General features: G+C 46.5%; 1 protein-coding gene across 4 annotated transcripts in view; it reads right to left on the bottom strand.

Annotated features, from left to right (window-relative positions):
- CTIF (cap binding complex dependent translation initiation factor) overlaps window positions 1-12,150 on the bottom strand; it is a 141,543-nt gene that overhangs the window by 36,555 nt on the left and 92,838 nt on the right. For 3 of the 4 annotated variants that reach the window (XM_056325211.1, XM_056325213.1, XM_056325214.1), the window contains 2 exons: window positions 2,322-2,763; window positions 138-467 (listed from right to left, as the gene is read on the bottom strand). In XM_056325211.1, coding sequence (XP_056181186.1) covers window positions 138-467; window positions 2,322-2,763 — 772 coding nt within the window. The remainder of the gene's footprint in view (window positions 1-137; window positions 468-2,321; window positions 2,764-12,150) is intronic. The other variant, XM_056325212.1, reaches the window with a different exon arrangement.

Raw genomic sequence — 12,150 nt, 5'->3', positions numbered from 1 at the left:
ACCGCAGGTACGCTTCTGTTCTCCCATCATCTGGGTTCAACAGGAATTTGGTAACAGCTCAGCTCCTGTCCAAGCGTACAGTAAGAGCAGGTGGGGTGAAGCTGCAGGCATCTAACCAACTAATTCTATTTCATTACCTGCAACATGTTGAGGAGCAGACTCCGGAATTTAGTTCCTTCCACCATGAAAAGGGCCATTTTGTCACAGAGCTTGGCTGCCGTAGAAGCAAAGCTGCGGTCTGTCACTGCTTTCTGGTAGATGGTCTTTACTATCTCCCCCAGCATCTCCTCAGAGTTGGTAGAGTTCTGGGCCTCCTCCATGAACGTGGTGAGCTTGGAGTCAACGTCGCTGCTGTTATTCCTCATGCTGTTGAGGATTTCAATTAATTTGTCCATTTTGTTTTTTTCAGGATTGGTGGTTTCCACCGTGACTTCGTCCTGGTCCGTGAAAAGGGAAAGACAAGGCGTCTGTTACACAAGGAAAAAACAGATATATCAGCCCTTGTCCTTCCACAAACAGCAAAGGGGGAAGGGGACTGGGGAGACATATAAACAGAGAGAAAAATCAAAGCATCAGCGGTCTCATCTCAGCACTGAAACCCACAAGTGAACAATTCCTACTCCAGAAATGTTCTTTCTCCATTTCCCACAGTACTCAATCCCAGAGCCCTCCCCCTTGGCTCAGTGAGAAGGTATGTTCAAGGGTCCTGAGCCAGGGTGCCAAGGTCTGACCACCTCCGACAGCCCCTTTGCTGCTAAATCTGGGATTGACCTGACCACAATTCATCTCCTCCTGCTTTATAATTGCTTTGGAAATAAACTGATCAGGAAAAAACTGGGACTGGTTTCCGGGGGTGGCTGCAACATGGTGACAATGGGCATTTTTTGCCTCTATTTTGAAAGTGCACTGATATTTGCAAAATGCTCAGATAACAATCCTACAGGAATATCTACTTTTTAATATATCTAATGCTCTAAATTGAGACCAAAGACACCACATAACCCCAGCATTAGAAAAAGTCTTAACTTTTCCAGTTCTCAGTTTTCCTTTACACTTCCTTCTTTACACTTTTCACTTCACATCATCACCACAGAATTTACAGCTTCTTTTCAACATTTAACTCTGCATTTGCCCCTTCTCCCCAGTGTAAGGCATGCAACCTCCTTGCTCTGGTCTGCTCCCTTCTCCTCCAGTTCAATCTTAAACCATGCTATACAATTCAAACCTGCAGTTTTTCAGACAACCCCAACACCAAGCAGCAGCTGGAGCTGTCAAAAACGCCCATCAGGAGGCCAGTTGTGTTGACAACACGCACCCAAAAGTGGGTGTTACGTGATGCGTTTCTTATAAAAGTATAAATTTGCAGGGAGAGCATTAAAATGAATACTCCGAAAGTCTCGGCTATACTCCCATTGCTTTAAAGAACATAAAAATAACCAACAAAATCTCTTCCTCCCCCTCATGCCACACACATAAATAGTAAATGCACATGCATCCAAAAGGTATACATTTCCAACATGCACTCCCATGGAATTGTATATGTTCAGGTTATTTTTGCTACGCGTTTTGGCAATCTTATTGGAGATAGCCCCATGGATGCATTTTCCAGTCTGACAAAAGAATCTTAAGAGAAAGAATCTGAGTTTCACAGGGAGCAAATGGAGATATCATCTCCAAATTCCTCAGAAATCTGAGGCTGAATATTGTTTCCAAAAAGGATTTCTCCTCCGTCACTTGCATGCAATAGTTTTGTTATTGTTGGGTTGTTGGAAGGAAGGGGGAAAGATAAGGGAGTTTCAATTCATTGCAGAGATAAATGGATATTAACTTTTAAGTAGCTGACTCCAACTATTCAGCACTCAAAAGCTGAAGCTTGGGATTTAGGTCTGTAATTACAGAGACACAAAAGATTGCCTTTTTTATCCCTCTTTGCAAAGCGGATGAGCTCTGCAGAGCAGGAGGCAGTCAGTTGGGATCAACTGTCAGGGAAGGAGCACCCACATTGCAGCTCACGTGTGCACCAGCCTTCCCCAAAGGTCTTTGTGTGGGTAGGGGGAGAGGTCCAGTCCTTCTTGGAGAACTCAAGCTAGCAGCAGCCTCAGCCAAGAAGTCAAGCCAAGGGCACTAGCACTGTGTCAATAAAAGGCCTCCTGAAGAAGCATGAAGACACTTCAAGAGAAGTGTTGACACTGGGAGATTAAGATAAGTTGGGTGCATTCGTGGAAAGGTCCCTTGAGCCCACCCCACCCTCTGTATGGAGAACGGCCAACAGCCAGACTCCTGGAAAAAGGGAAACTCAATGTTTCCCTAGGAAATAATACCTTTTCTTTTAGTCTCCTCCTCAGCCTGTCTTTGGAAGACTGAAGCAAATTGATCTTGGGTCTTTCCCCAATGCGCTCTTGAATACTGTCTTTCCGCTTGGTCTCCGACTCCTGGCTGTACGGCTGAGACTGCTTCTCCACAGCCTCCGGGCCTCGGTGCGTCTCCACGGGGATATGCACCGTGCCGATGGAGGTGTCTTCGATTTTCAAATTCTCAGTCTCTTTGGCGTTTCTGTGCGTTTCTTTGTCATTAGGCGAGTGCTTCTGGTTGTGGTGCCATCTCCGGTTCTGGCTGTAGCCGTGGTGGCCTGTCCTGCCTGAGGAGTGAGGGGCCTGGCCTCCTTGGTAGAGTTTCTGGTGGTCCCTGTTGTGTTTGGTGCCACCTTGCTGATGATCTGCGTGCTGCTGAGACTTGTTCCCACCAGGAAGTCTCTGCTGTCGCCTGGAAAGTCAAAGGAAGTCATTAGTTCACCCTTTTCTGCACGGTCAACGCATCTGTCCCAACAAAGAGCCTGGCCCTTGGTGGGTGGTCTCTGTGGGTCTCCCTACCACAGATGGGGAGCCACTTTCCTGGCATCCAACGTAACCTAGTACCAACTCATGCCTCTAAATCTCTTTCAAAACCAGGCATATTTCAGCTGTTAAGTTTTCATGAACAGTTAGGTAACATGACCTTGGTTCCCAAGAAAACCTCTCCCAGCTTTCTGTAGTTTCTGTGTTGCTTCTGCACTAAACCAGGGAAGACCCGGTTAGTCCCAGCTGAGCAATGGGAAGTCAGGCAGGCAGTAAATATCAGGAGATATTTTTTCTGAAGATCTAAGAAGGTCCTGATACACCTGGCCTACAGCATTGCTTGCTCCTCTTGCCTGCCACCTCTGCTGTACCAACACGCATTGGTTTGCGGCAAACCATTTTAGATGTAACAGGAATTTCTAAGTAGACAAAAAAAAAAAAAAAAAAAAAGAGCAAAAAACCAAATTACCAAATAAAAGAGGTGTCCACAACAGTGCTTTTCTTTGGTCCTTCCTTCATCATTGCTACACCAGGACAGGATGCACATGTAGATGAAGTAGCTGAGGATGACACTTGGCTCCAGCAGGATGGGGAGCCAGTACCATTACCTCCAGATAGGAGGCTATGTGAATACAGCTCCAAATTGATAACATGGAAATTCAACAGCCACAAGGAGGAGGAATTCCTGCAAATTGTTTGCTCAAGAGACTACAACAGCTCAGAAGGGGTGAGCAAGACCCTGTGTGCTATCCCTAACCAGTAGACAAGATGGCAGGTCACCAGAAAACCAACGGATGAATGGAAGAAACGTTTTGGCAGCCTCGGATATTTCTGATTTCCACACAGGCTGCAGCATGACTGTCCCAAGCAGAGAAGGCAGAGCTGGAACATCATCAAGGATGCAATTAAGATGGAGATGGCCCTGGCATGGGCTGCCTTCACTCAGGACAGCACAGGGTTAGCCCTAAGCATGGCAGCAGCTCCCTGCCTGCCCGCTGCCTTTTTAACGCTCGGTATTGGCTCAGAGAGCATGTGGGATGCTTTAATCCTTGGCTCCCTACAGGGTTGCTGGGAGCAGCGCTGGAGGCTCACATAGGACATCTCCCCAGCATCGTCCCTTGAAACAGGGAAAGAACCATGAGGGCTGTGGTGACCACACCAGTCTGCACCCGTACTGGTTTTGTACTCCTTATAGTCCCCCTGCTCAGCCTCAGCCTTTACCTCAAACCCCTGCCTCTGTTCAGATGAACAGCAGTGTTTATTTTAAACCCGTTGCATAGCAGTTAATTTTATTTTCATCATCAGCACTGCTCAGCTAAGGGCGCTCGGATGAAGGAAGCGGCCATTCACAAATACATTTCAATGGTCAGAGGCTAAACAGTCTCCAACTCTGCCTGCCAAAGCCATCTGCCCATCAAATCTGTATTCCTTGGCACCCCCAGGAGTTAAAACCTATTTTCTGAGGCCAACTGGCTCTTAACCATAAAGAGCAAGGGCTGGTGTTTGGAGAATTCAGGACGAAGAGGCTTGTTCATGGTGGTTGTGGAAGGAACTTGTGTTTAGTCTCAGACCACCAGATCCAGTTTTCTGAGATATTCAACATAGGTTGGTTTGGCTTTTTTTTTTTTTTTTTTTTTTTTCCCTTTTTCCCCCCAAGCTGAATGGCAGGGAATTAAAAAAAAAAAAAAAAAAAAAGGAGATGGGGGAAGCTTTCCTGTTTGCTGGAGCTTACAAGCATTTTATGAGTACAGATTCTCCACATCAAGTTTTCCTGGCATTTCTTTGTTTCCTCTCAGTAATGCAATCACATAAACCGCTTTGTAAAGAGCAACGCTTATTAAAAGGGGAATGTCAAAATAAAAGCTAGTTAAAACCCTTATCTAGTAATAAGCCCTCACATGCTTAAGTGTGCAAGAGTTTTGCTGATACAATTCCGCTTTTGCTTTCTGCGGTTTTGCTCTTCTCTCCTCTCAAACATCTGAATTTAACTGTTTGGGTGCACTTTCAGCCTTGGGTTATAAGCCAGACAGGCTGCTACTGTATTAAGTTACAAATATTGCAAAGAAATTATAAAGTTGCATACAGACGCAGCTTTAATTTAAGCTAAATGCCTGGAAATGAGCTGGGAACCAACCTCTGCTGTAAATTCCTGCAAGAAATGAGTGCAGGGACTTTTTTTTCCTAAAGACATAATGATATTATAAACCAAACCATTTCTGTTTAAAGGCTCCAAAAGAAAAAAAGGTTTAAGATTTTAAAAAAAAAACAACCACCAAACCAAAAACCAAAACAAACCCCAAACAGTTAAGCCAATGTGGAATGTGCAAGATTGTTCAGTTTGGGGCTTTTGCAATAGGACAAGAAGAGGAGAGGCAGCTCCGTCCCTCTACAGGACAGCTAAAAGGCAATATCCCCACAGCAAGGGGCAGAGCAAACACAAACCGAATCTCTGCAGTCACTGACCACAGGATGGAAAACACCAGAGTTAAACAAGTTAGGGGAAAAAAATTGCAAGAAATAAAAAGGCAAAGGAAGGAGAAGGCAAACAAGAAGCAACGTCTGTGACTTGGCAGCAGGCAGGGGTCTAAACAACCATCCAGCATTCAGGCAAAGACTCGTTGTGTGCTTTTATCTTCCCAACACCCCAGCGAAGAAGAAAAGCCAAGAAGAAATAGGACTCTGCAGCAAAGAAGAGCCAAAGCAGGGAGAATGGGGCTCAGATCTTAAAACTTTTTTGACCACACAGCATTGCAAAGCCTGGGAGGTTGGGATGACCCATCCTGGCTCTCAGGTGTGACCAAGGTGCTGGGGACATAGAAAACCCCAGGAAGGGTCAAGATGGTGACCAGGACAAGCCACCACACGCACCCACCATGGGTTGACTTGATGGCAACAACCTTGCGCTTGCCCACAGGCAGGAGTGTAGGTGCCAAGATGGTACCTTGTGGTGACCCACCAAGCTTAGGGAACCAGATCGTGCAGGAGCCCAAAGGCACTTCCCAACCCAGGCTTTTGGGTTTGCAATGCCGAAGGGAGGAGCAGCTGAAGTTTGAATCACATAGCAACATCTCGAAGAAAAGCAAGAATTTACCCCAGAAAAATGCTGTAGCTACTGGGAAATCCTTCTTCTGTCCCTCTCTACTCATCCTTTGCTGCAAGTACACGGTACCTGGTGGGGGACACTACTTAAGCTACATGAAAAAGTATCTACGTAGCACAATGGTCTCCTGCCTCTTGACTCCATTTAACATTAAATAACTACTTGCACTTCAAAGGCCAAATTCTGATTCGGCTCAAAACTCCTCCTGACTTCAGCAGGACTGAAGATTTGGCCACCGGTCAACGTGGAAACTAAGGAGACATTCAGAGTCCCAAAGAAACTGCTGAAGTACTAAAAACCAAGGGGAGACAGTCAGGATTGCCAAGCTGGAAATAGGATGGTATTGCTTCTACTATCGTTTCTCCACCGATTTTTTTATTCAATTAACTAAATGAGGTACCTTTCAACAGAATTTAGATCTGACAAATGTCTGCTCTGTCAGAGGAGCCTACGCAAACAAATCTAAGGCTTCAGCTGTCTCTGTGATTACCAGCCTACATGCTCAGAAATACAGGATTCCTGCAAGTTTTTACTACATCGTTTGCTCCCAAGGAAAGGGGCTGGAAGGCACAAGGCTGGGAAAAATAACTCCAGACACGTGGACAGCTGTGGTCTAAACCACAGTTGCTCTGTCCCGTCAGCCCTGCTCATATCCCCCCGCCCGAGTGAGACAAGTCCTCTGAAAGCCCCCACCATGTCTGGCATGTGGAGACCGGAGGACAACATGGGGTTACATTCTCCTGGTGGCTGCACAGAGATTTGGTTAGGTAATTCTTACACATACTGAGATGTAAGGAGCTACATCTCCAAGAGCACTTGAGACATTTACCCCGCAGTGCTGAGCACCCTGTACAGCCAAATGGACCGAGATCCTGTCCATGGGCTTGGGAACTGGGTGCTCTGGACATGCTGGCTCTTGCCTTTGAAGAACCTGCCTGGACACCACACTTGCCCTCAATCCCAGGCAACTCTCCCGTGGGACAAACCCTACCAGGCATGCTAAGGTCCTCACAGGAGAAGGATGTTTGTCCTGCTTTTGCGCACAGCCTGATACCTGGTGGGCATGGCCATGGCCACCCAGTGTTTAACAACTAGTACAGACTTGCAGGCACCCAAGCAGGAGGCTGGGAATCAAAAGCAGTGCTGTGGCCAAGGTCAAACCTTCTGTGTCCCCTTCACCCTTCTGGTGCTTGAATGAAAATGTTCCTCACTGCATTTTGCAGATGGAAAGTTTCTCTCCACCCTTTCTCCTGCCCATGCCCAGGCAGGATCTCATCTCCATGTCAGCATCAGGCCCAGGAATATGATGCTAAGCCCTGGGAGTATCTCATGATCAGCTTGGCTATTAACATGCCTGCAATTAATTGGCAATTGCCATTACAAGGGATAGATTAAGATCTGCTGCAGAAGCGGACTCTGTGGGACCTTCCATTCCCATCAGGTCCCCAGATCCCCCTTACCCGTGACAACCCTGAAAGCTGGAGGAGCAGAGTGCTCCCAAGGCACGCAGCAGCTGTACATATGAAGGGAGGACCGGAGGGGCTAGGTCCATGGGATGAAGGGCCATCTCTCTCCACCTTCTTTTTGAAAATTCCACGGTAATTTTCCATTGAGGGAGGGAAATTTAAAAAACCCACCCTCTTAGTGTCACCACTGAAAGAGTTAAATTCACAGAGATGGATAGCAACCAGGCTTTTCCCAGCTGTACTAGCTAGCTGCCCAGGATACCCATCCTGAAATGGGAAAGGGCAGAAAGAAGCAAAGTCCTCTGGAACATCCCCTGAACAAACCAATTTCTCCAGGCCCAGCGTTGTTGAACTAAGCATATTCTAGCAAAACCAGCTGCTTCACCTTGGGTAGTGCAGCTCCACAAACAACTGGACTGGCACCCCTGAGCAGGCACCGCTGGAAGGGTTTGGGCATGGCAGCAAGTGCTGCTGCAGTCAAAACCACTCGGCATCACTGGCTTTGGGCACCTAAGGGACACTGTGGTCCGAACTGTGGTGCCTGAAGGATCCCAGTTAGGAGCTGGTGGAATTTTGTAATGTTTAAAACTGGTCCTGGAGGTCTGGGGAATACTGCTATTAATATAATGAAGAGAAAGGTCTGAATTTCTATCCTAGGGGCCTGACTTTCTCCTGAAGTCTTCATCAAGCATACGTCCATCAAAGGCACCTTGATGTTTTACATGCCTGTACAATGATAAGTCAGCATTACTTTGCTGCAAGGCAGCATCATGGTCCAGCCACGGCTGTTTTCTATCCTCGCTACAATTGAGTGGGAAACACTCAAATAAGCTTGACTGTTCCACACAAATTAATCAAAAACCTCAAAACCCCACAGAAAGCAACAACCACCAGCTCGAAGGATGAAGAACACAAGACTTCTGTGTGTTTTCCCTTTGGCTTTCTCTCTCAAACTGGTTTCGCTTGGCTCCAGTTTCATTTTTGTTTGCATTTTTCTCAGATGAGAAGGGAACAAGATGTCATGTTCACTCCTGAAAACAAAAATGAAATTATTCACACTCCTTTTATGCCTTTCTGTCAGTAGGGTTAAAGTCTATTCCGATCACTAGATCCAGCCTACATGTCTGGCTAGACACAGCATTTGGGAAGCGTAGAAAATCTACCTGTCAAAATGGTGGTGATCAAGTTTTTAAGCCATCTTTGTACAGTTGAGATGTAACACGTGCTTTAGGTCTTACACGTATGCATCTTTGAAAACATACAATGACCTCCAGAAGACAAGCAGAGCCCAACAAAAACAATGCTATGAGGGCAGAGAGGTTTTTGATGAGGCTCACAGCCTCTGGCTGCTGGGAAACGCATTATGAAACCTTTGGATGAGCTGCCTACATGGGCACAACTCCTCTTGTTACCACCTTGGTCTTGGGGTGTAGCCACTGCTGACAACCCTCCCTTGGGCCTGGACAACATATCTGCCTTTGTTTGATTGTGTTTGGCCTTTACAACATAATTAGACTCACTACAAATTAACAGGGTAACACTGACTTTTACGCTGAGGGTGGTGAGGCACTGGCACAGGCGGCCCAGAGAGGTGCCCGACGGCCCATCCCTGGGAACATCCAAGGCCAGGCTGGACGGGCTCTGAGCAACCTGATCCAGCTGAAGGTGTCCCTGCCCATGGCAGGGGGCTGGGCTGGAGGGACTTTGAGGGTCCCTTCCCACACAAACCGTTCCATGAGTCTATGACTGAAGGGCCTTACAAAGGCATGCAAGCTGCTCATGCAATAAAGCATCCAAAAAATGGGTGTAGGACAGACAGAAAGCACAGTTCACCGTGGGACACGCTATCTTCTGCTATGGGATTCTGACTGCTTTGGCCTTTCCAAACACAGAAACAGACCTGATTTCTCTCTGTGCCTTCCTGCAGCATCACTTCACACCATCGGTGTCCACTGTTTCTCCCACTGCAGTGATGGACACCCCATTCACAGGACCACCAGACAAACACCCAGTCTGCAGGCTGTGCTGCAGGAGCAGAGACAGCACTGCTGGGCTGAAAGGACACGGCTCAAAACCCATCAGAGCAGACTCAGCAAAGCTCTGAAGAGCTAACTTGTCAACTGCTGAAGTCCAACGAAAGTCCTCACATTCTGCAATGCTTGGCCGCACAGGCTGCCTGAGTCAGCTATTTTCTCCTAAGCTTCATGGAAACGAATCTTCAGGAGGAATTTAAGTAACTGTTTTGCAACACCAGCTTGGGAAAGACATCCCAAGTACAGATGGCATGCAAGATAGCTCCAAACCAGCTCTTTAAATCTTTTGCTGGGTCTCCCACAAATCATTAGGGATGTCCAGATGGAGGCCCTTGTTGCACAGAGCGGTCAACCAGCTAGGAAGACACCCCCCAGACTTCAAGGCTGACTGCCCAGACCGGTGTAGAAATCACCACAGTGATTTCATGTAGAAATTGCTTGGAAATGGTCCTCTTCATAAATGACATTACTTGGAATTATGTTTTTGGATTCTCTGCGTACTGTAAACACGATTGCAAAAAACTACATGAAAACCACAGGAAAATGCAGTGACAAGGAACCAAATCCAGTTTAGCTGAAATAGTTTAAACTTGAAAGACACAACCACAGTACACAAAGTTTCCTAAAAGTCTGCTAAGCACAAACACACAGAGATCCTGGACTACTGGTAAGAATGTGACTTGAATGAATATACATTCATCTTTTACTACTTTGCAATAAAAGAGCTTATACCTCAGACTCCAGGCTGCTTCCTTTAAAAATACACCAAGGCTGATCAGTTATCCCGAGATCTGATAATCCTCCAAGAGATATAAACTTTAAACCCGTGCCAAGATGCACAGACAGCCCACCACCATCCCTCCATGGTCCTGTCCCTCAAGACACATCCTAAATAGAATGTACAAGCCCCCACCTGCTGCCTTTTTGTTCAGCTGTCTTCCTTTAGACCTCTGTGACTCTTTGACCTACAGCAAGGAGACATCCTCTAGGGTTTTTTTTTTTTTTTCCATATCCTATTTATACCAGTGCTTTCTAGTGAAGAAATAAATGTCTTTCCTGTAGAAGCTAAGGCAAGATTTGACAGGATCTCCTAACAGCTGTCCAGACATCTGAGATGACCCAAAGTCAATGGCAAGCAATTACTTCCGACACGGGGATCTGGTAAAGCACCATCCCAAGGAGCAGAGATGCTTGGATTGTGCCAGAAGCCTTTATCAAACGCATTAAATGAATTTCTTTAAAAATGATGCAGCAAGCTATAGCATTGAGTGTAGAGCTTTGGGAGCCAGGATTGATCTGGACATTGACTTACTGCAATCCAGTGACAATCCTAAGCAGTTTCCCAAATGTTTACCTAAGTCCACTCCACTGTCAAAAGAAGATTTGTCTCCTCTTGATCCCGTTCCTGCCTCCTCTCTCACACTACCCTCAATGCTCACATGGATGTACTGAGCTGCGCCAGGGTCTGATCCACTCCAAAAATTTACTTTCTCCTGGATAAGTTTCCACTCATCAGTTTAGATGAGAGCATGGTGCTCAGGGGGAGGCACAGAGCTGGGTCACCTTCTGCAGCTCCAGTGCCACTTAGCTGTTGGCCCTTGCTGCTTGGGAACTAGCAGCCCCAAATTTAATCAGGAAATTGGGATGATCCATAGCATCTGCACAATGCTGGGAATGGATGGAGCAATGTTGGTTTAAATGAAAGAAAGAAGCCTGTTGTCCACTCGTGCCCCAGAGGCTGTCATGCTAAATAAAGACATTATCAGAGAAAGAGCAGATACTCAGCACCTTCACGCCTGTCAGTGACCCCGGCACCTTCCCAGCCAATCTAGGGACTCTCTTTCCCACATATGGCCCCTTGGAGACAGACTGCTGTGGCTTTAGTAGGAATAAATGGAAACAAAACAGTTAACAAATATCCAAAAATAGAGCATAGTTAACTTTTTTTTTTTAATATGGAGATGAAAAATCCCTGGGTGATTTACGTGCCAGCAGAGATATTAGCTGCATATAATAGATGCAATATTTTTAATACTAATATTTTGGGCTGAGACAAGAGTGGGAATGGAAAGTATTTCCAGTGCCTTGACTTCTTTATTTTGCAAACATCAGTTGCTAACTGGGGTCAGACAGAAATATTGTTTCTGCAACAAGAGCCCAAACAACTTGAGCTGGCAACTTCTTCACACACTAACCATGCCAGGAGGCTCTGCAGAGCTTAAGCATGCTGCTCCCTCCCAGTCTCTGGGGCCAATGTCCCCAGCTTGGGCTCGCTGGGAGAAGGAATGGGTGGTAAACACTTTCTCACAGAGAGGGGCGGCTACTGGCCACGGGCAGAAACTGGAAGTCACCACCCAAACCATGCAGCCACACCACTGAAGCACTGCTGGGCTTCTTCAACCGGGCCAGGTCTCATGGAAAGACCTTGTGTGACACAGGGGATGCCATAACACTTTTTTACCCATCAAAAGCATCAGCCTCTGCTTGTCCTCACCTCCCAGTTCAGCTGCCAGATAACTTTGGAGAACAACCTGGCAGCAGAAAGCCCTTGGTGCTCATTCCAAGAGATCACCAGCAACAGCACATTTATATTCAAGGACTGAAAGCAGGAAAATGAAACAAATTATTTTACTTTATATTCGCTCCAGCAACCGGCTGCTGACAACACCTCCACGAACTCATGCTGGAAAACAAGGTGTAGATGGAGAAATCCATTT

The sequence above is a fragment of the Falco biarmicus genome, chromosome Z (genome assembly GCF_023638135.1).
Source record: "Falco biarmicus isolate bFalBia1 chromosome Z, bFalBia1.pri, whole genome shotgun sequence".
Lineage (NCBI taxonomy): Eukaryota > Metazoa > Chordata > Aves > Falconiformes > Falconidae > Falco > Falco biarmicus.
This window is presented reverse-complemented; position numbering and strand designations above follow the sequence as displayed.